General features: G+C 34.0%; 1 protein-coding gene across 7 annotated transcripts in view; it reads left to right on the top strand.

Moving 5' to 3' along the window:
- Window positions 1–25149, top strand: part of CCDC91 (coiled-coil domain containing 91) — a 284867-nt gene that overhangs the window by 102259 nt on the left and 157459 nt on the right. For 6 of the 7 annotated variants that reach the window (XM_021690821.1, XM_044914904.1, XM_044914906.1 and 3 more), the window contains one exon: window positions 23804–23911. The exons of the other annotated variant lie outside the window; for it this stretch is intronic. In XM_021690821.1, the coding sequence (XP_021546496.1) occupies window positions 23804–23911 (108 nt within the window). The remainder of the gene's footprint in view (window positions 1–23803; window positions 23912–25149) is intronic. 7 annotated transcript variants of the gene reach the window in all.

Here is a 25149-nt window from a genome sequence, read left to right as displayed (position 1 = left end):
GTCCCAGCAAGAGAATAGAAAGTCTTAGCAAAGAAATAGATTATATAAAGAAAGAACCAAATGAAAATTTTAGAACTTAAAAATACAATACAAAAAGAAAATTTAGCATATGGGCTCAGTGTCATAATGGAGAAATGGGAAATAATCAATGAACTTGAAAATAGAGAATAGAAGTCACCCAGTTTGAACAATAGAGAGAAAATAGACTAAAAACAAATGAGCAAGGATTTAGGGACCTGTGGGATTATAACAAAAGATCTAAAATTCATGTCATCAGAGTCCTGGAAAAAGAGGAGAAAGTGGACAGAGCTGAAAAATATATTCAAAGAAATACTAGCTGAAAATTTCCCAAATTTGGCCAAAGAAATAAAACTATATATTCAAGAAGCTGAATGAACTCTTAAACAGGATTAACCAAAATAATAATAATAGCAAAATCAAATAAAAACCACCAAGACCCACTGTGATGGTTAATTTTATGTGTTAACTTGGTTGGGCCATGATGCCCAGATATTTGGTCAAACATTATTCTAGATGTTTTTGTGAGGGTTCATTTCGGGTAAGATTAACATTTGTATTTGTGGACCTTGAGTAAAGCAGATTGCCCTCCATAATGTGGGTGATTCTCATCCATTTGTTAGAAGGTTTTAATAAAACAAAGGACCTGTCTCGTTGATCAATAAGGTATTTTGCTAGCAGACAGCCTTTTAGACTTGAACTGCAGCATTGGCTCTTCTCTGGATCTCCAGTCTGCCATTCTATCCTGCAGATATTGAATTTGCGAGCCTCCACTTCTTTGGGAGCCGATTTCTTAAAATCAGTCTTTCTCTCTCTATATACATCCTGTTGGTTCTATTTCTCTAGAGACCCTGACTGCTACACACATTATAGTCAAACGTCTGCAAACCAAAGACAAAGAAAAGAAAATCTTGAAGGCAGCCAGAGAATGATGGCATTTTACTTACAGAAAATCAATTAGATTTACATTGGATTTTTTCATCACAAACCAGGGAGGCCAGAGGGAAATGGAATAACACTGAAAGGAAATAAATGTCCACTCAGATTTTTATATCCAATGAAAATATGTTTCTGCAATGAAGGGAAGAAATCAAGATGTTCTCAGATGAAGGAAAAGTAAGAGAATTTGTCCTAGCAAACCTACTCTAAGAGAATGGCTAAGGAAGTTATCCAAACAAAAGGAAATGATGAAGGAAACATTAGGAAAGAACAAAGGAAAGGACAGGATTGTGGGTAAATGCAATAGACTTTCTTTTTTTAAGTTTTCTAAATTATATTTGTTAAATTAAAAAATATATAACATTGTCCAGTGTGGTTCTTATTGTTATGTAAAGGAAAATTTTAAGAAAATTGTATTGTAGGGACCCCTGGGTGGCTTAGTCAGTTAAGCGTCTGCCTTTCGCTCAGGTCATGATCTCAGGGTCCTGGGATCGAGCCCCGTATCGGGCTCTCTGCTCAGCGGGAAGCCTGCTTCTCCCTCTCCCTCTGCCTGCCACTCCCCCTCCTTGTGCTCTCTCTCTTTCACGCTCTCTCTCAAATAAATAAATAAAATCTTAAAAAAAAAAGAAAAACAAGATAATTATATTGTAAACAAGGAAGAGTAACAGACATAAACTTAATTTGAACTGGTAAAATGCCAACACCAGCAATGGTGTGATCTTTTTTTTTTTAATTTGGGAATGTATCAAATTTATTTACTTCTACAATCTATTCCATGAAAGACTTGAGATTTCTTTATTTAGAGTTTGGTTGCAAGATTTTAAGCTATCAAAATCATTTGGAGCTAGTTTACATTTGTAAATTTGTATTTCAAAAACTATAATAAGTTTAAAATGTAATAGAAAAGGCTTTTCTCCATTTGTCACTGTGATTTCTAAGAACCTGTAATGATCACCACAGAGGAAAGTTTACTAATCATATGTTTTGATTTTGAGTAAGCTAGTGATATTTTAATATTTTATAATTTTTATAATTTTTATTTTTGAACAGCTTTATTGAGATACAATTCACATATTACAAAATTCACCAATTTAAAGTTTATAATTCTCTAGTTTTTATTATAGTCACAGAATTATACAGTCATCAGCACAGTGTAATTTCAGAGCATTTTCAACACCTTACATGAAACCTTATATCCTTTAGCAGTCATTCTTCACTCCCTGCCCAACCACCTGTTTTCCAGCCCTTGGTAACCATTCATCTGTATTATGTCACTATAGATTTGCATCTTCTGGACATTTTGTATAAATAGAATCATACAATTTGTGATCTTTTTGACTGACTTCTTTCACTTAGCATGATATTTTCAACGTTCATGCACGTTGTTGCATGTATTAGTATTTCATTTCTTTTTTATTGTCCAGTAATATTCCATTATATGGATATACCACATTTTATTTATCCTTTCATCAGTTAATGGTCATTTGGATTGTTTTCACTTTTTGACTATTGTGAATAACACTGTGTGTATGTATATTTTCATTTTTCCTTGGTATATACCTAGGGTTGGAATTACTGGATTGTAATTTATCTGTGTTCAACATTTTGAGAAACTACCAGAATGTTTCCAGCTGCACTATTTTATATTCCAACCAACAGTGACTGAGGGTTCTAGTTTCTCTCCATCCATACCAACACTTGTTATTTTCCATTAAAGAAAAATTAAGCCCTGCTAGTGGGTTTAATTGGCATTTAAGTCTTTGACCCATTTGAGTTAATTATTGTATATGGTGTGAAGAAGGGATGGAACTTTTTTTTTTTTGATGTGCATATCCCGTTGTTCCCAACATCATTTGTTGTAAAGATTGTTCTTTCCTCATTGAATTGTTTTGGGCCCTTTGTCAAAAATTAACCATCTGTGTGAGGATTTATTTGTAGACTCTTAATTCCTTTCCATTGAACTATATGTCTCTCTCAGTGCCATTACCACACTTTTTATTACTGTAGCTTTATAGTAACTTTTTGGTATCAGGTAGTGTACACTGTCCAACTTTGTTCTTCTTCCAAATTGTTTTGGCTATTCTAGGTCACTTGCATTTTCATATGCGTTTTACTATCAGCATGTGAATTTTTAAAAACATCCAAGTGGGATTTGATTTGTATTTGCCTTGAATATGTAAGGCCTATTTGGGAAGTACTGCTATTTTAATAGTGTTAAGTTTTCTGATGCATAATTATGAAACGTCTTTACACTTATTTTATCCTCTTTAATTCCTTTCAACGATCTATTGTAGTTTTTACTGTGTATTTTATTCTTTTTGACGATATTGTAAAATGAATTGTTTCTATTAATTTCATGTTCAGATTTTTCATTGCTAGCATATAATAATACGATTAATAATTACAGGATTGATTTTGCATATTTGTTCTGATATATACCTTCATTAGTTCTAATAGTTTTTAATAGAGTTGTTAGGATTTTCTGTATACAAGACCATGCCACCTGCCACTTGCACCTTTTTCCAATCTGGGTGCCTTTTATTTTTTTTTCTTGCTTAATTGTCCTGGATAGACCTGCAATACAAGTTGAATAAGAGCTGCAAGAATATACATAATCTTAGAGAGACAACATTCAGTTATTAACCATTTAAGTATGATGTTATAAGTGAGTTGTAAATACATGGTCTTCATTAGGTTGAGGAAGTACCCTTTTATTTCTAGTTTGTTGAAAAAAAAATTTTTTAATCATGAAAGGTTGCAGAATTCGTCCAATACTATTTCTGTGTCTTTTGAAATGATGATTTTTTTTCCTTATGAATATGGTATATTCCATTTGATTTTTGGATGTTAAATCTGTTTTGCATTCCTGAGATAATCTCACTTGGTCATGGTGTATACTTTTTTTTTTATGTGTTGCATCATTCAGTTTGTTAATATTTTGTTGAGTATTTTGTATCTTTATTCATAAGGAATATTGGTTTGTAGTTTTCCTTGGGGTCTAGCAGGCTTTGCTATCAGTATAATACTTTACTCAGAATGAGTTAGGATATGTTCTCTTTTCTTTAATTTCTTGGAAGAGTTTGTAAAGGATCAGTATTAATTCTTTGTTAAGAATTGTAGAATTCACGGGGTGCCTGGGTGGCTCAGTCGTTAAGCGTCTGCCTTCGGCTCAGGTCATGACCCTGGGGTCCTGGGATCGAGCCCCGCATCGGGCTCCTGCTTGGCGGGAAGCCTGCTTCTCCCTCTCCCACTCCCCCTGCTTGTGTTCCCTCTCTTGCTGCCTCTCTCTGTCAAATAAATAAATAAAATCTTTAAAAAAAAAAAAAAAGAATTGTAGAATTCACTAATATAACCATGTGATACTGGATTTTTCTGTGTGGGGGTTTTTTGGGTTTTTTTGTGCGTTTTTTAAATAAATTCAGTCTTCAGATTTTCTGTTTTCTTCCTGAGTTAGTTTGGTAATTTTATTTTTCTAGGAATTTAGTTCTTTTATCTAAATGCTCTAATTTTTAGCATGTAAGTTATTTATAGTATGCTCTTCCAGTGCTTTTATTTTTGTAAGGTAAGTAGTGATATCTCCTCTTTCATTTCTGATTTTGTGATTTGAGTCTTCCCTCTCCTCCATTTGGTTAATTTATCTACAAGTTTCTTTATTCTGTTTGTGTCTTCAAGTAATTAACTATTGGTTTTGTTCATTTTCTGCCATTTTCTATTCTCTTATTTACTAATTTCCACTCTAACATTTATTTTGCATAGCCTTTTGCTTACTTTGGCCTTCCTTTATTATTTTTCTAGTTTGTTAAAATGGATGAGTAGATGAAATATGTAATATCTTTTTTCTGATTAATGTAGTATCTTTTTCTGTTTTAATGTAGGCATTTATGTCTTCCTCTTGATTCTAGTTTATTTCATCCCATGACTTTTGTATGATGTATTTTCATTTTTGTTCATGTAAAAGAATTTATAATCCTCATTGTGATTTCTTCTTTAACACATTGTTTCTTTAGAAAAGTGTTATGTAATTAGGGGTGCCTGGGTGGCTCAGTCGTTAAGCGGCTGCCTTTGGCTCACGTCATGATCCCAGGATCCTGGGATCGAGCCCCACATCGGGCTCCCTGCTCGGCGGAAAGCCTGCTTCTCCCTCTCCCATTCCCCCTGCTTGTGTTTCCGCTCTCGCTGTCTCTGTCTCTGTCAAATAAATAAATAAAATCTTTAAGAAAAAAAAAGAAAAGTGTTATGTAATTTATGGCTGTTATTAATTTCTAATTTAATTTCCTTGTGGTTGGAAAATTCTTTTTGATGATTTTGACTGGGGTGGAGTGTTTTGTAGATGTTTTTAGGTACATGCAGTTGGTTCATAGTGTTAATTCTTCCATCTGCTGTTGGTAATCTGCTTAATTTTTCTATCCTTTATTTATTTATTTTATAGTGTGGATATCAAAGTGGATATAGTGTGGATATCAACATTATTGTTGAATTCTTTGTTATTCCATCAGGTTTTGTTTCATATATTTTATAGGGGGTATTTTGTTCCCTGCATATGTGTTTTATCTCCGGTATGATTTTTTTTTTCTTCTAAAGTCCATTTTTTGTTTGTTTGTTTTTCCTGACATTAGTATAGCCACTCCAGCTCTGCTGTGGTTTTTATTTGCATGGTGTATCTTTTCCCATCCTTTTATCTTGAACCAATTTGTATCTTTGAATCTAAACTGTCTTTTGTACAAATATAATTATATATCTTTTAAAAATGTAATTGCTTTTTAAATCAATTAAGAGAAGAACAGAGAAGAAATAATCAATTATATTGTTTTTTAAAACTACCTACATGATTAACTTTACTGGCATGCATTATTTCTTCATGTGGATTGAGTTATTTTCTGATTTTACTTGTTTTAGCCTAAAGAACTTCCTTTAATATTTACTGTAAGTTATGTCTGCTAACAGTGCATTTACCTTGAAGTAGCTTTAGTTCATTTTCATTCTTTAAAAAAAATTTTGTATTTTTAAAAGCTTTTTTGTTTCCTTTTGTTGGATATAAGATTCTTGTGAGACAGGTTTTTGTTTAGTTTTAACACTTTGAAAATGTCATCCCCATTGCCTTCTCTCTTTCATTGTTTCTGATGAGACGTAAGCTATTAATTTTTTTGTGTTTATCTTGTATGTGATGAATCATTTTTCTGCTGTTTCCAGATTGTTTCTGTTTTTGTGTTCCAGCATTTTAACTGTAATATGTCTGGGTGTGTATCTCTTTTAGTTTTTCCTACATGGAAGTCATTGAGCTTCTTACATGTAGAGATTGCATTTTGTCACTGTGGGAAGTTTTCAGCCATTATTTCTTTATTTTTTTTCTTTATGGAATTCTTTTTTTTATTATGTTATGTTAATCACTATACATTACATCATTAGTTTTTGATGTAGTGTTCCGTGATTCATTGTTTGCGTATAACACCCAGTACTCCATTCAGTACGTGCCCTCTTTAACCATTATTTCTTTAAATATTTTTTATTCTCTTCTTCCTTTGTGTTACTTTCACTATGTACATGTTGGTCTGCCTAAAAGTGTCTCACATTTTTCTGAGGCTCTATTCGTTTTTCTTCATTATTTAAGCTCTGTAGTTTAGGTTTCACAGTCTTTATTGATATTTCTTCAGATTTACTGATTATGTCTTCTCTCAGTTCAAACTTACTGTTTAGAACCTCTAAAAAATAATTTATTGCTAAAAAATGCTTAACCATCATCTGAGATTTCAGTGAGCCATAATTTCTTTTCGTTGGTGGAGGGCCTTGCCTCAATGTTCATGGCTGCTGACTGATCAGGGTGGTGGTTGCTAAAGGTTGGGTGGCTGTGGCAATTTCTTAAAATAAGATAACAGTGAAGTTTCCCACATTGATTGACTCTTCCTTCTATGAATGATTTCTCTGAAACATGCAATGCTGTTTGATAGCATTTTACCTATGGAATTTTTCATTTTTGTTGTTTTACATTTCCACTCCAGAATTTCCTGTTGCTTTTTTTGTTTAATTTCCCTCCTTACTAATAGTGTGTATTTTATGAGGTGTTATTTAGTTATTTAAGCATGGTTTTCTTTAGTTCATTTTTTCAATAGGTGCTTTGAAGTCTTTTTCTACTAAGTAACATCTAGGCCACATCAAAGGCAGTTTCTGTTGACTCCTGTTTTCCCTGTGTATGTGACACAGTTTAATATTTCTTTTCATGTCTAGTAATTTTTTATTGAAAATTAGACATTGTAGACAAAATATAGTAACAACTTTGTGTCTTCAGTCCTCAGGAGACTTTGTGCTTTCGTTTGTTGATTGATTAGTGAAGTCCATTTCTTTTGAATTGTGCAGCTTCTGTAGAGCAAAATGGATATTTACATACTCTGACTACCAGAAATGACTGTTTTAAGCCATGCACTCTTTAACTATCTCTTTCCTGGACTCCCATTTTATGATTCTGACTTGTCTGTGTTTTATCAAAACTAGCTGTTAGTTTCTGTTAATTTCTAGTTGATTGCTCTATTGTCTTTGACATTGCCCTGGGATATCCATTGATCCCCAGCCTGATCCAGTTATACATCAGTTATAGATCATTCCCTTTGGTAGGGGTAGTTTGTGTGCCAGAGCCTTGCTATAACCCTTCCCTGTCATAGAACCTATGGTCTATGCACAGGCCCTGGAAGAGTAGGATGCTTAATTTGCTCTTAATTGGCTTCCTCACCCAGATCCTCCTTTCACAGCTGGAGCTATACATGAGGGAAAGAGGGTAGGCACTATTCTGCTAAATGGCTGCCACCAGTGCTCACTATAGATCTTCTGTAATACAGAGTTCATGAGGAAGGGATTGTCCAATGTTTATAGCTGTTAAATATCTCTGGAATAGTTCTTTTACCTCAGGAATGTACTAGAGATGGGAACTGGCATTTGTCTTCTGAGCAGCTATCCAGCAATACAGAGCTGTGCAGGAAAGGAGAATTGTATTTTTTACCAGCTGCCCTATTTATGTGATATAAGCCTTCTGCAGCATGGAGCTATGGAAAATAGGATCTATTAATGTTCACCAGCTGCCAAGACCACCAGGAATGATTTTTACACTAATAGGTTGGGGAAGATGGGAACTGTCACTCAGCTGCTGAGCCTGTTGAAACAGTTCTTCTGGAAGGCTCAGCTGTGGGTGAATGGGTGAAGTCCCTAGGTTGAGTATCATAACTTCCCTCTGTTCTTACCAGGTTTCTGTAAATTTTGTTTAATAAATGTTGCTCAGTTTATTGTAAGCCCTTTGATAAATGTCCAGAGACTTTGAATGATTGTTTTTGCTTAAAAGATACATCAGGTTAGAAGATTCTCTGAGCTCTTAACATTACCATTCCAGAAATCCCACCCCACCCCCCTTATTTCTTTTAATCCATATTAAAATAGTGGTTACTTATTACATATGTTCTTCATTGAACAAGTTATCCTGGGATCAGTGAATATCTAGGAGCCATGACATTCTTTGTATTTCTCACTGTATATACAAGAGTTAAAGATTTATGTACATCATCTTGTCATATATGAGTACCTCAACCTTTGGATCATTGCTGATTTTTTTTTCTAATGCTTTTATAAAATGTGACTTTTTTTACATGAGTAAATTCTGATACTATACCTCTTACGAATTTTAGAATATGCTTTTGGGTTTTGTTTCAGCAAATTACCATGGATTCAAATATTAATTTAAAGCTTAACGATTTATCTTACTTTTTTTTTTACATTGGTAATCAAATGAAAGGAAGAAAACCCTTAAGTTCTAATACATTTGGTTAGCATATTTTGTGTATGTAACACCACTCAAATGAAATAGCCCTTATTAAAGCTCCCAAATGATGTGATCAACAATTTCTAATTTTAAAATAGAAATAAGCTATGTTATGATTTCAACTTTTCACGAAGAACTGAAAATTCTGATTCACCTTTAATTAGCCCTGTGTAGGCATACCTTGGGGATATTGTGGGTTTGGTTCCAGACCACCACAATAAAGTGAATATAGAAATAAAGTGATTCAAATGAATTTTTTGGTTTCCCAGTGCATATAAAAGTTATGTTTACACCATGCTGTACTCTACTAAGTGTGCAGTAGCATTATGTCCAGAAAATGTACATACCTTAATTAGAAAATACTTTATTGCTAAAACATGCCTAACCATCATCTGAGATTTCAGCTAGCCATAATTTCTTTCTGCTGGTGGAGGGTCTTGGCTCAATGTTGATGGCTGCTGACTAATCAGGGTGGTGGTTGCCGAAGGTTGGGGCAGTTGTGGCAATTTCTTAAAATAAGATAACAGTGAAGTTTGCCGCATCGATTGACTCTTTTTTCTACAAATGATTTCTCTGTAACATGCAATGCTGTTTTAAAGCATTTTACCCACAGTAGAACTTCTTTCAAAATTGGAGGTAGTCCTCTCAAACTCTCTCATTGCTCTATCAGCTAAATTGATGTAATAGTCTTTTTTGTCATTTCAACAATCTTGACAGCATTTTACCAAGAGTAGATTCCATCTCAAGAAACCACTTTCTTTGCTAATCCATAAGGAGGAACTCCTCATCTGCTAAAGTTTTATTATGAGAGTGTAACAATTTAAATACGATAATATGAAAAAGTTTGAAATAATGAGAATTACCAAAATGTGACACAAAGACACGAGGTGAGGAAATGCTGTTGTAAAAATGGCATTGATATACTTGCTTGATGCAGGGTTGCCACAAACCTTCAATTTATAAAAAGTGCAATATCTGTGAAGCAAAATAAGTTGAGGCACAGTAAGACAAGGTATTACATGTATTTAATGGATTAGCTGACCTTATCAAATTGGAATTCAGTTCTTTTTGTAACTACTTATTTATACAACTTCAAACTATCCCCTGCAGGAACTTGGTAAAGAAAATCTACAACCCAATTCCATATTTAAACAACTTTGAGATCCAAAGTTATTTTGTACTATTATTATGTATTATGTACTCATATTCTTATCTTTTTCTACCTTTAATAATGATATATAATAATTTATGTATTTTTAATCTATGAATTCCCAAAAGAGTGTTGCATTTCTGTAAAAATTTCTATGTTGGGACTACCAAGTACTTCTGTTAGTAGAGCTAACTGATTATTTTGAAATCAGACACGCCTTGATCAAAGCCCCAGATCCGGTACTTAGTAACAGGGTGTCCTTGGGCAGTTTCTTATATATGAATTTTAATTTCCTCTTGAATAAGTGAGGGAATAAACCATAGAACCTATTCATAGGAGCGTTGTGAGGATCTAGTGAGATAACCTGTATTGCTTGGCTAATAATAATGCTGTTAATAAATATTAGTTGTTATAGTTACCATTGTTATACCAATTTTCTAGCATAGCAATTTCAGTGCAGTCATTATCTTACAGCTGAGTGGTAATTAGTTTACTTTTCAAAATGATACATTGTGAATTCTTGTTTCAGTTTTCTTTTTAGAAATATCCGCTTAAGGGAAAGAGATTGTGGACCAGCCCGTCATATTCCTGGGCTCCTGTTAAAAAGCCAGCATTCTTCTGTTCATTTAGAAAATAAATAGCTTGCTCCAGATTGATGAAAAGGACATGTGAAATTCTGTTAAAGTACAGAAGAAAACAAAGCTAAAATTAAGCTAATGTGCTATATATGCCAACTTTCCCCATAATGTTTACTTAATTTTGTTTACTTTTTCTTCCATGTCATAATTTTTTAAATCTTTTATCCTGATAATTAACAACAGTAAAGTAAATGTAGATCTTGGAGGGCTTTCCATAGGAGCATGCCACATCTAAGATTGTTTACATAAGAATTTTCCTTTACTTGTTTAATTGGGCTTTTGTCTTTAAATTGTCATTCTTCGTTATATACATTGGCTCAGACTTAACAATTCTTTTATGTCTATAGTTTTCTCTATCAGGGATTCTTATCCATGATGTAGACTCTCTTAGTTTTTTTTAAGGTAATGCATAGTTGCATTACTATAATGCTTTTTGCTTAAGAGGACTTTAACAGTTTTCACTGATCAGGATTTCTTAACCCTTTGGTTCTCACCTTTTGCAGCACATAATAAATTACTCATGATCCTTTTTTTTTTTTTAAGATTTTATTTATTTATTTGAGAGAGAGAGCACACAAGCAGGGTGGAGGGGCAGAGGGAGAGGGAGAAGCAGGCTCCCCGCTGAACAGAGAGCCCAACATGGGGCTTGATCCAGGACCCGGGGATTATGACCTGAGCTGAAGGCAGACACTTAACCAACTGAGCCACCCAGGTGCCTTGTGATGATTTTTTAAAATGCATATTCCAAGGCAGATTTCCTCTCTGGAAATTCTAAATCATTTGTTGTTGGTGGTATCTAAGTATCCATATTTTCTTTAAAGTTCTAAAAGTGATTCTACTACTCCAGTGGAAGGGGTGAGTTAATCATTGTCTTATTCCTTCATATTTATTTGCCTGTCAAAATATTCTTTTTCAGGCTGTTGCCATTATTTCCTAATTTTTGTCATTTAATATTGAACCTGTCCAGATTGTGTGTGTGTGTTTCCCATTGAAATCACTGGGGAAATTCTTCTGTACAAGAAAGATGAGAGATACTCTTAACAGAATTTAAGTGACTGTGGGATGGACTACTCTTTGTTTTTGAAGGTTAAAAAGGAAGCAAAAGTTCTAGCTGTAACCAAAAAACTAGAATTTATTCTGCATTAAGTTGTTTTTTTTTAAACTTATGTACTGTTTTTTCCAATGTGGGATTAGTGATCACAGTAAGAAAAATTTTCTTTATACTGGAGGATTGGTATAATAGCAAAGAGGGACTATCTAAGAAAGTCCTACATGAAAAAAAATACAGGTGTATTTGCTAAAACAGATGTAATTCTGTAACTTAAGGAATATGATGTCTTATCTTTTAAAGAGAAAATATCTCACTATCTCCGCCCCTTGCACAGATGTGTTTGTTGCGTGTTTCTCTTTTCAGAAATATCTCAGGGCTCCTGGGTGGCTCAGTCGTTAAGCGTCTGCCTTCGGCTCTGGTCATGATCCCAGGGTCCTGGATCAAGCCCTGCATCGGGCTCCCTGCCCCGCGGGAAGCCTGCTTCTCCCTCTCCTGCTCCCCCTGCTTGTGTTCCTGCTCTCGCTATGTTTCTCTCTGTCAAATAAATAAATAAAATCTTTAAAAAAATAAAAAAAGTATCTCATTATACATGCATTCAGTTAATGCACTGTATATAAGTGCTTGAGCTAAAGCTATTCTAGATGCTGACACATTCTTAAAATGATTTTCTTTTTATCCTAAATAACTTTTGGAGAGAATTTCCCAAAGGAAGTTGTAGTTGACTCAGTGTGCTGAAGTTCAAAGCTGGAACTATTGCTAACATGCTGTTACAGTGAGTGAAAAGTGCTCAAGAAATTAAGTTCAACATGTTGTTTTTCTTTTATCTTACTTTGAGCCTAGTTCATTAAAAATTCCAATTTGACACAAATAAGATATGAACATATTTATTGATTAACATTTTTGTTTTGCTATTGTATACAGACAGTGACAACAGACTCCTCCCCCTTCCGCGTGTGTGTGTGTGTGTGTGTGTGTGTGTGTGGTGTTTGCTTTAAGGTAGAGTTAGAAAAAGAGTTTTCCCTTTTGAAACTCTTCTATACAAAGTTTTTAATTTCATCCTAAAGTTACATTTACAAGTTACTTTCTTGGTTCTGTCACAACTTGTGTATTTTTAAATACAAGTATATTTAAATGTTGTTTAAATGTAAGAATTTAGGTATCTTCCAAATCATAGCAAGTATGAGATGTATTGAAATTATTTATTGGGGCGCCTGGGTGGCTCAGTTGGTTAAGCGACTGCCTTCGGCTCAGGTCATGATCCCAGGGTCCTGGGATCGAGTCCCACATCAGGCTCCCAGCTCAGCAGGAAGCCTGCTTCTCCCTCTCCCACTCCCCCTGCTTGTGTTCCTGCTCTCGCTGTCTCTGTCTCTGTCAAATAAATAAATAAAATCTTTAAAAAAAAAAAAGAAATTATTTATTGAATTTTGACATAGTTGACAGATTAGCAAAAATGGTGATCAGAATAGCCTGAAAAAGGCGAAAAGAAAATGCAGTTTTGTTTAATATTTAAATGCAAGCACCAATTAAATTATAACTGTACTGATTTAATGTGTATTATATATGTCTTGGCCCTCTTGTGGATGCCTAATCTAAACATTTTCTGTGTCAGTTTTTTGGTGATTTGAAAATTAGTTCCTGGTCATCACATTCATCTTAAAACTAGAAAAGTTTTGTATATAGACTTCTCAAAATTTAGAGCTTTCTTTTCTCCCCCTGGTGTTTTGTGTGCACACATTTGGCCAGGCAAAGTCTATTTACAGAACTCATCCTTGCAGGTATCCTTATAGATATCTACACATCTCAAGATATCTCCACGAAAATAGATGTGTAGACACACACACCCATTACTCTTTTACTGTCTTTGTTTCTGAATCTTGACTGAGGTAATGATATTTAATTCTGTATATTATAAACCAGATGCTAAACCCAAAGAATGCTTGACACATGAGTAGTGCTTATAAGTACTACTATTTTAATGAGAAAATAAGAATGGGTAGATTCTTCTCTAGTCTAACAACATCTCACGAAGAGAATTTTCTGACGTATTTGTTTTCTCTTCTTGTTATGTTTAAGTATGAGAGTATTGAATCAGATACACCAGAGTTTTAATGTATTAGGCACATGAACTTTCTGCTACTCATGGTGGAAAAACGATACAAAATTGTTACATAAACTTAAGTTTTTCTGAAATTATCTTGATTAAAATTCTTGATATATTCATTTCCCATGTTAACGACCTTTGGCTTATTGAGAGTGTCCGTCTTCTGCATTTTCTGTAGTTTAAGTATGTCTGAAATACCTTTTGGTAAGGATTGCTTTGAATTTTAGCAATGTACCATATGTTAAATGCCAGGATGGAGTATCACATGCCTCCTGTATTCCATTTTTCAAAAGCATCTACTTGCTAGTATTTTATTTGAACTCTTGAGTTGTTTGTGCTGTTTTATAAGGGAGAGCATATTACATTTAGGAGACCAGTTTTTCCCAGGGTGTAGAATTACTTGTATTGTATAAAGTTCTGCTCCAGGGAGGGGGGGAACAGCTTTGTTTTCAATTCTTTTGATATTTTTCCCTTGATTAAAGGTTGCTAACTTTTTATGCAGAGAGGAGAGAAATAAGTGTTAAGATGTGTGAAACCTGTCATATATCTTTTTTTTGAATTCCATTGTTTTGTTAACCCAAAGGTATGAAATAAATTTATAGTTTCAGTTATTTGATTGAACAAGGATTCTCATAAATTCCAGCTTTTATCATATGATCAGATTTTTCCTGGACAATACGGATGTTTGCCGTTGCCAATAGATTTTGGCCTAACAGGATGCTAGATACTGGTGATTGGTTTGGCACTAACAACTTGGCTTGTCCAGTCTTATCCCTCCCACCAAACTTAACCTCAGCAGAAGACTGAGAAAGTTTGGTCGTTGAGAATACTTCTTGTGTGCCTCCGAGTTTCTTGGGCTAAGTCAGAATTTTGCATGCAAAGCTATTCTTGTGGTTTTTCCAGCCAGGCCAAAACCAAAAGGCATTGGAAATCTTGCAAGAGAACTTGTTCTAATATAGATTTAAAGTTTGCTTTTTTTATACTATGACTGGTATATCAGCCTGACAGTCAAAGGAATGAAAGGTGGAATACTTAATACTGTTTTGAGGATATATATTTCTAATTTTTGCTGTAGAGCAGATCTTGAAAAATACCCCCAAAGATTAAAAAAAAAATTTAATGAGTAGGATTTATGTAGTTAGTTGTTTCTTAAGACACGTAAGACCTGCCTTTTCCCATTGGTTGTTTTTGGCTTACCTTCTAAAATGCACTTTGAATGCCATAGGTTCACTTTATGTATCACATCAGGTTCATATTTGTAACTACTGTTGATCAGATTTGAAAATTTTATCAATATCAGTCCTACCCACCTGGATGTTGATTAATTACAGATTTTTGCTTACTATCATAAACATCCAGGCTACTCTGTCATAAGTATCTTCCATCCAGAATAATATTGTCTCATTGACTGGAATGAAGCTTGACCTGTTCTCATGGGTTAGCAAGTTTTTTCAAATCTTCCTTTTATCCAAGCTTATTCAACAGGTTTCTACATCTAGTAATAATGCTGGAAGAGTGATTATATAGTGGTATCTGTAAAGAGTATCATTTCTGTACTTATTCCAGTCAATGTAGTATATCAGTTATGTGGTTCTTAATCTCTTCTTATTCTAATGAATTGAATTGTCATCAAGGTCTATCTGGATTCAGACATTTTCAGTCTTAGTGCCTGAAAAGTGTTATGTAATTAGACTTTAGGGGCAAAAAATTGATGTGTGTGTATGTTATGGATTTATTTTTATTCATTTTTTTGGCCACCAATATTCCAGTTAGTGAAAGACTGCATACCATAGTTCTTAGAGGCAAAAAAGATAAATCGATGAAAGTTACTCATATACTCATTTAATTTTCTAAGTCCACATGAGGATATGTACACTAAAAGCTACTTTAATTTTTTTTTTTTTAATATTTTATTTATTTATTTGAGAGAGAGACTGAGAGAGAGAGAGCATGAGAGGGGGGAGGGTCGGGAGGGTCAGAGGGAGAAGCAGACTCCCTGCCGAGCAGGGAGCCTGATGCGGAACTTGATCCAGGGACTCCAGGATCATGACCTGAGCCGAAGGCAGTCGCTTAACCAACTGAGCCACCCAGGCGCCCTACTTTAATTTTTTAAATCTTTTGCCTGTTTGAAAGGATGTAAGAAAGGAATGGCTAGCTGTATTCTTTCCTCTGAACTATAAAACACAGACTCTGAGGAAGGAAAGCAGAGATGTAATAACCATTGAAATTTGGGAGAGTAGCATATTGAGATATCTGTGACATTTGTAAGTAGTGTGCAACCCAGTATCATAATAGAAGGCTGGTTTTGATTTTATCTATAAGTTCTTGTTAATCAACTTTGGGGATCCTTGATCTATAGTATATAGATTTTATACCAAGGATAAATTATTAGGCCATAGAAGGATTTACCCTATTATTTTCAAAATATTTTCTGACAAGATAATGTATGTATGCAATATAAAATTCAAAAGATTTGGAAGCACCAAGTTCAAGGTTATTCTATTTTTCATTTAGCAGGATATTCATGATTTTAGTAATTAATCCACTGTAACAGCGTAATGTAGGCTAAAGTTCAGCCAGCAAGCACCACTTTGTGCCATTTCCTAATAGTGAAGTTATTAGGAAATTAATAACTGCTATAGCAGTTAGTGTATTAACAATTCTTCTGAAACACTTTAATGATTTTGTCCCATCCTCTGGGGCTTCTCCCTTACCCCGTATAATCAAGCTGGAGCTTGGCATTGCAGGAGGCCTTTGGCTCCTGCTCTATTACTGGAGATGGTACTTCTGATTGGTGCCCAATCTGGTAGATTTCAAATATTTTACATATCACCTCCAATGCTATCACTTCTGTAATATATGGCTAACTTTTAACTGGAAAAGCACCCAGTTCAAAGATCTTACCTTATCATCAATTTTATTCTTTTTATGATCAAGAGAAAACAAAAAGGAAAATTTAATCTTTGTCAGGATGTCCTCTAATAAAATTGGTTTGCATGAAACCTCTCTTAACTCTCTCCATGTTGATAGTTTTACAGTAGGAAAAAACATTCTTTTCTAATCTTTGAGATCTATATTTAGTGAATGATGAATCTTGATTAGTTTGGAGGAAAATTCTTCACTTTAATGATCTTAAATCTAGTAATTAAAAAAAAAAATGTTGATCCTAAGTTGAATCCACATAGCATCAATTTTATCATGAAAAAGTGAGGAATTTAGTTCTCAATACCAGCAAGTGGTTAGAACAATCCTATTTTGAAGTATCAATATAAAGAATAAATTAACAGTCATAATTTCATAGAACTCCTTTGTCATTGGCGGAGAAGAAACTCTATTATTCTCATTTATGAGAATGAGATTTATGAGATAAGGAATCTGAGACATAGAGGAACACAGTGCCGTTATCAAACACGTAGAAGCTGAGGAGGAGTTTTACATAAAAGCCAGGTCACTCAAACCTTGATGCAGGGTTCTATTCAACAAATTATACTGCCTCCTTGGAACATTAATGCAAGTGCATTTAAGCCAAATATTTCCAACATTTAGATGGGTTCTTTTTCTCCATGGTTTCTGATATTTCAGAAAATGAGATGCATAGTTCTTTAGTGTAACCAGGTGCTTCGTTGTTTTAGTCACAATTCTTTTTTCCTTTCCTTTTCTTTCTTTTCCTTCTTTCTTCCTTCGCTGAAACTGTAGCCCTTAGTCAAGTCACAAGGAGCAATGTTGTAGCATCTGAGGGTGAGGCATATCCATATGGCAGCTTTTCAGAAGTTTAAAGTATCTGGAGGCAGACATGCAGAGCCTCTGTGCTGTACTTAATTTTAGAAACTTCTTAATTTTAATGTGTTGTCCATGGCACAAAAGAAATTTTCACTGGGAGACTTTTGTGGTGTTTGAGGTAACAACTCTTATGTTACTAGAATCCCTTAACAACAAGGCCAACAGGAATGATTCCCTCTGTCCTGAAGATTTTCTTTGGCTTTCACAGCTTCCAAAGCACTTTATAACATGGCTAGACTATATTGAATTTCCATGTTTAGATCTACACCCATAATTTAACATTTTTCTTTGTGAATTGTATAGTACCACGGCACTATAATTCAAATACATAGAAAAGCCTGAGGATCACTGCAATTCCAAATACTTGAGATCTGTAATGGGCTAAATTTTCAACAGACTCAACATGACCTTCTTAATTTTCCTTTTTTAAATGAAGGAAAAAGAAGAAAGAAATCTTCTGTTTTTTTAATCCATTTCCCCCCCATAATTTTAGGTAGTCATTTCTGTCCTATTTTCTAAAAAAAAAGTGTGAGTAAATCCATCACTATCAAGAAACATGCACCTTCATTCTCCCCAAGGGTTGAATTTACAGGGCCTAACTTCTGCCAGCCTGGGTAGCAGGAGACCATGAACCTAAACTTGAATTTGGAGCCAGTTTTGAGTAAATGAAAGCCTTGAGTCCAGATTGAAGTCTTTCTTCTAGAGAGTTATACTCCCTATTCCTTTTTACACTGCACTTTTAAATCACCTCTCAGTGATAGGTTTTAATCACATTATTTCTTTTTGTATCCCAACAAAATTTTCTAAAATGTCTAAATATTGTTTTCAGGGATAGCCTAATATTCTCTTCTAAGACATCCATCCATATGTATATACCTCAACTGGATTACTAGCTCACTGATCAGAGGCCTTTAAATACATACATACATATATGTGTAATATCCATTTATATGACATACGGTACCTCAAACTATCATTTTCTCCTCCACACTACAAGCCATCAGAGCTATAGATTGATGTTTTAGACCCCAAAATTGGCAAGAGATATTTTTGATTAGTCAAGAGTCATTGAACATTAAGACAAGTTGGAAACCAAACTCAACATTCGGAGCCAAATCTAGTCAGCTGCCATCATTTGGACACTATGTCTTCATTTTTATAGTCTTTGTTTCCAGTTAATTTATAAAATTAAGAAGGTTAAGTATTGTAGAAGAACTGCATGCCAGTAGAGTGCCCAGATGAAGTTCAAGTAAGTATTACTTGTCAGATATACTTGTAATGTATCTATGACACTTTTTGTGAGAATATAAAAAACATTCAGCTTGTTTTTGTTAGGATTAATCCTTCATCACCAGAGAGGAAAATTGCATTACTCTTACTTTTACTGGAAAAAAAAATGTTTATGCATGGTACATTAATTATAAGTTCCTAATTTACTTGTATATGAGTAGCCCACAAAGATCAATGCTACATATTTTTATTTTCACAAATTGTCCATTGATGGAGAAAGCTTTGATAGCATTTGAGTGCTTTTGGTACTTTGCGGTGCTGTTCAAAGATATTTAAAAAACAGATTATAGATGCTTCCTTGTTTAAATCCTTTAGGGGTTTTTCACTGCAGTTAGAATAGAATTAAAACGCCTTTTCATGGTTCTCTACCCACTTTTCTGATCTCTGATTCACTTTTCAGGTCTAGGGGTCAATAAGAACACACGCCCTGTGGTGAGAAATTTGACCGGGTTAAGGATAAAAAGAAGTCAGCAATAGCTGAAGCATCTGATGGAATTCTCTAGTTCATATGATCCACCCTGGCCTTTTTGCTAGTTCTTGAACTCATCAACCTTATTCCCACCCTTGGACTTTGCACTCTTTTCTTTGATGAACATGTTCTTCCCCCAGACATTCTATATGACTGAATTTTTGTTCACTTGTGACATCTCAACTCTTTGTGCCTCTCCATAGAGCTCTTTCTTGACCCTCCTTTCTAAAAATTTTGTTTTCCATTTTTTTTTCTTTTTATCCTGTTTTATTTTCTTTACAGCCTGTAACACCATCAGAAATGGTTTGCTGTCTACATTCCAAACTTCCTTGTCCTCCCCACTCTCTGTATCCCCTTGCTAGTAATGTAAGTTCAGGAGAGTCAGGCTCTCGTCTATTTTGTTCACTCTGTATCCCCAGCTCCTAGAGCAGTGTCTAGAATAAAGTGTGCATTCGGTAAATGTTAGTTGAATAAATGAAGAATGAACAAATAATTAAGTGGCTGTAAAAATAGTTCATAAAGAGAAATCTGCTTTATTGGGTTAAAGCAGCTAAGACAAACTAGGAACAAAGAGGGTGGACCTGAATTCAGTTCTTTATTCCACTGAGTCTTTTCATGTGTATTGGGGCATGTTTCTTTCTTTCTTTTTTTTTTTAATTATGGATTAAAATGCTAATTTTTTTCTTTATTTTTTTTATGTTCAATTAGCCAGCATATAGTACATCTTTAGTTTTTGATGTAGTGTTGAATGATTCATTAGTTGCGTATAACACCCAGTGCTTCTTAACCTCAGTGTCTGTTTCTTTATCTATAAAACAGGGATGTAGAGTTCATGGGAAAAAAAATGGATGAATTAGTTGGTGAAATGACTGAGATTCATCATTTTTCCAAATGTATCTCAGTCAAGGAGGCTCTCCTTTTGAATAACAAATTCGTATGCAATATGTTGGAAAAGTTGAGGTTATATTATAAGACGTGCTAATAGTTTAATAGCCTTGCAAAATTTAAAGTAATATTTTGCTTCAAAAGAGCACTTCACTAGGGAAAAAAAAAACATGAAAGTATCCCTTCAGAGTTTTAACTTACTCATGTTGCAGATACCTTTTATTTTGCTTATTTTAGTTTTTAGTTAAAAATTGGAAAAGATCTGAAATAAATTTTTAAAAAGCAAACTGTGATATTTTTTCAGGAAAGGTGAAATTGCACTTGATTTCACATGACCCTTTACAACAATTAATCTATATTACTGTAGTCAAAAAGCTGAACTAAGAATATAATTACAGACATCATTAACATCAAAGTTTTAATAGTTTCTCTATGAAGAGGCAAATAATCAGGCTTGGACATGCCAAAATCATGACTTATTTCTTCAGTTCATTCAACACATATTTGTTTAATGTCTTCAGTGTGTTAGGTACTATTGTAAATGTATTGGGTAGGTATATCAGTGAAATAAACAAAGATTGTTATTCTTCTAGGGCTTAAATTTTAGACAGGCTGTTTATTCTATACTTTGCTTCCAGCTTGCTCCATAGCTTTATACCTTTCTCCATTCGTTAAGTATGACTCAGAGGATTGATACAGAAAATTTGGGTGGCTTTTAAAAATCATCTAATTACTGTTGACTAAAATTAGCTACAATGTGTTCTTTTGAGGTTATATACTAAATATCAACATGATATTAATATTTTGGAGACCATCTGGTTTTTAGACACATCTGCCTTGCAAATCTGGACAAGTTGTTTAATTTGATGGGGCTGGATCAAATCTATAAGAATTGGGCTATTTCAAAGGAGAAGAAAAATTGTGGATTTGCTGAGACAACGGACTGTATTTTAGATTGTAGTAGTCTACTTTGGCTATAGTCCTTTTAAATTTCAGCCTATATTTAATTCCATTAGAAATATATATCTACTTCTTATGGGTAATGGTTGGGTGGAGTGGTTTTGACTTAGTCTGTTTGTTTTCTATGAGTCTAATAATTGTAGAATTTATAATATACTTTTTCCTTCCAAGGATTTTGCAGTCCTTCACACACCTCATTTTATTTATTCAAAATTTCTTCCATGGGGTAGAAAGGATGGACATTTCTAGTCTCAAATAAGAACTTAAAAAATTAAAACCCCTGGTAGGGATTAAATGTACTTAGCAACAAATTTGGTAAATGAATGTGGTAGTTATAATTTGAAGCTTAGTGAACTTTCTAGTGAATATTGGTACCATTCATACTATGATTCTTTTTTCTTTCAAGGTTTTATTTAAATTCTAGTTAGTTACAGTATAGAGTAGTATTAGTTTCAGGGGTAGAACCTTCATGTCTCTTTTGTAGAGGAGTGTATTTAAGTAACTGAATGGCGCTAAGAAGAGAGGTTTAAACTATATAAAAGGCTGGGCACTTCTGCATAGCTTTTCACCACGCTCCATAACCATAGCTTTGACTCTTACTTGACTCATTATCCTATCGTGCCTGCCTCCTTGAAGTTTGGAAGAAAATGAGTATATGGTGTACGAATCAATCACTAGAAAAAAATACTGTTCCATTGTGTTTCTTTTTTTTTAAAGATTTTATTTATTTGAGAGAGAGAGCGAGCCACTCCCATGTGAGCAAGTAGGGAGAGGGACAGAGGGGGAGGGAGAAGAAAAGGGAGAGAATCTCAAACAAGATTGCAGATTCTCAGCACTGAGCACAGGGCTCAATGTAGGGGCTTAATCTCACCACCCTGAGATCATGACCTGAGCAGAAACCAAGAACTGCAAGCTTAACAACTGAGCACCCAGGCGCCCCTCCATTGTGTTTCTTAATTATGGTGAGAAAAGGTTTTAGTTCATTAATTTACCTGTTTCTCCAAAGGATATAATCTACTAAAAATCTGTATAATCTATATAATCTACTAAAATTGGGTATTTAAAATGTGGGGTTATTTGAAACCATGGCAAATAAGAAAGTGAAAACAGTTCTTTCCATTAAGCAAAATTCTGTCATATCCAAGTCCCCAAAAAAGAATGGCATTTTTCTATCTACAGAAGATGTCATGAATATACCGAAGAGAATTATCTGTAACTATAATATTCTTTAAATTTTTTGAAGTCCAACAAATACTATATTATATTTTGCCAAAGGTAAATTATAATTTTACATTATCTAGTCACAGTGTAAGAGGTTAAATTTTGGGGCCTTATATAAATTAATCATTATGGAATCTTTAGAGGACATCTAATGTGTAAATGAAGGGCTGAAGCAGTTCTATTAAGCGCTTCTTTAAGTTTTAGTTAAACCTCAGTCAGAGCTTTATTTTCCCTTACTAATTTAATTAGCTAGTGATTATGCAACTTCAGAGTGACAACTGTTGTAGCATCATCAGACAGTCTAACATTTGCAAAAGATTAATTATCTGAAAATTTGAGACTTACCCGAAGGTTTAAAAAAATATTTTTGTCTCAGTTTTTAAAAATATGTGCATATTTATTTAGCTCCTTAATGCATGTTGTTTCCAACAAGTAAATCTATTTTCAAAACAGAGATTATTTAAGAGATTTGGCTTATTTTTCTTTTCTTGGTGAATGTGCCAAAGGTCTGTTTTCTATAAGATGTGTGTCTGTTTCAACTTACTATTTTGATTATGAGTAGTTTATTATCCAGATAGATCTTCAAAAATAGAATATTTGCTAAAGAATTCTTATGTATTTGGTTGAGTACATATTTTAGAATTATTTAGGATTTATAAATAGCCTGTAATATAATATTGAGAACACGGTAAGTATAACATATAATGCTTTAATAAAAAGGAAAGAAAAAAGATGATAATGTTCTAAGCATTTCCAATAAGGAAGTGAGTGGGTGGAACATCTTCAAATGCTGATTTGGCTTCCCTTAGAACAGTGTTAACGTCTTTATATTTAACCGACCCAGGTTCCAGCATTTACAGTACCCACTTAAGTTTGTCCAGTCTCCCAGGTTTTATTACTTTTTATGAATACTGCCTTGAGATTCTGACTTCCACACTTTGACTTCTACCTTTTTATATTAGGGGCGTGAACTTCCTGGGGGGCAGTTCTTTTATGTATGAAATTGCTCAGAGTTTCCATCTGCTTTTACTTGACTTGTGGTCTTGAAGATCATGCTTGGCCCATGGGATATTACAGCGTGCCGAGAGGATGTGGAGTTTTGTCAGCCAGTGAAATATGTCTGTTTTTTTTTTTTTTCTTTTTCTTTTTTCTTCAGCAGCTTTCATACACTCCTCATCCTGTGTGGTCTTCACTAAACTGAATTTTTATTTAACAGAACTACTCACCCTCTTTATCATCTTCTATGACTTGGTCTTTTTTAAGGAGAGGGTGTGTGGAAGTAACATCTGAGCCAAAAAACTGTAATGTTGGCAATAGGAAAACCTAAAACCGAAAGCTTAAAGTAGGTTATATATGAATGTGTTCAATATTCACAAATGTGTATTTTGTAATGCAAAAGAGTATCATATTTCAGATATGTACAACTGTCAAAAAAAATTCTCATGCCAACAGTAGACTCCAAGTTTTGTCTGTGATCCAAATGAATTTTTTGCTTGTTTTTAGGCACTACTGCAGTCTTCAGTTAAGCAACAAGTAGAAGCTATTGAAAAACAGTACATTTCTGCAATTGAGAAACAAGCACACAAGTGTGAAGAGTTGTTAAATACTCAGGTAATAAAATTGCACATCCATTATGTATTTATACTTTTCTTCTGACTCTCCTCCCCTGAGAGCTCTATAACTGTTTATTCAGTTTCGTGCCATTTACTTTCCTTGGTGTATTTTGGAGAAAAAAAATATGCTTATGTAAACTTAATGTTAAAGTTTGGGAATTTTATGAAAGACTAAAAATAGAGCTGAAGGCCTAAAATATGTGGCTCTCCCACAAATTAATCATAATTCTTATGTTAATTTCTGTGTTTAAATATTATTCAACAAATGACAGAGGCAAAGAGATGACTATGAATGTATTATGGCATGTGAAATGATTTTTAGGAGTATAAGATTTATAAATAGTATTTGAATTTTGAAAGGCACTTATTCATGTTTGAGTTACCTTTCATTGCATGTAGGCATTGGCCACTCTTTGAATTTTTCACTGAATTTTTTGTTTCTTCTCTTGATTTAATGTTAAAGACATGATTAGCTGATTTACACTGAACAATCAGTTGAAGAGCACTTATGGAGGTGTCGTAGTATAAGTAATATATTCAAGAAGTTCCCAACAACACTTTTAAATAACAAAAAATTTGGTAGGTGAAAATACAACCAGCTTTATTTAACAGCACTTTCTTATATCATGGGAACAAAATATACTAAGAATTTGGAAAACAAAGTTAGGGGTAGAATTTAAATGGAGACTTAATAAATATGCCACCCCGTCACCGAGATCGGAGTCAATTGTATTAAATTTTTTCAGTGTCATTTTAATAAATGGCTTGAAAGAGGAAATACACAGGGAATTTTATAAATTTGATATAACAATTATATTCTTTTGGGTCATGAAATACCAGGTCATCAGAAGTATGAAGTATATGACTTTATAAATGGACAGAAAAATCACAGTAATGAATTAAGGTCACAGAACTGTGAACAGCAGAAAGCATGTATTAGCCAAGGCAGGCCAGGTTATACTCTAAATTCTCTGGCTTCAGACAGCAAAGATTTATATCTTATGCATTCTATATATACACTGAGGATTGTCTTGGGGCTTGGTCCCAGGTCATTCTCGCCCTAGGAACTGGCCTGGTAGTGTAGTTCCTATGTGGAACATTACCTGTGATCATTGCAGAGTGAAAAAGAGCTCAGTCAAATTTTCTAAGAGTAATTCAATATTCTGGACTGGAAATGACACTTCTACTCTCAATTTATATCCATACTGCTTCACCTCATCATAATGGGGCCAGGTA

Source organism: Neomonachus schauinslandi, chromosome 5, assembly GCF_002201575.2.
Source record: "Neomonachus schauinslandi chromosome 5, ASM220157v2, whole genome shotgun sequence".
NCBI classification, from domain to species: domain Eukaryota; kingdom Metazoa; phylum Chordata; class Mammalia; order Carnivora; family Phocidae; genus Neomonachus; species Neomonachus schauinslandi.
Note: the sequence above shows the minus strand (reverse complement) of the source record. Positions and strands in the feature narration are given on the sequence as shown.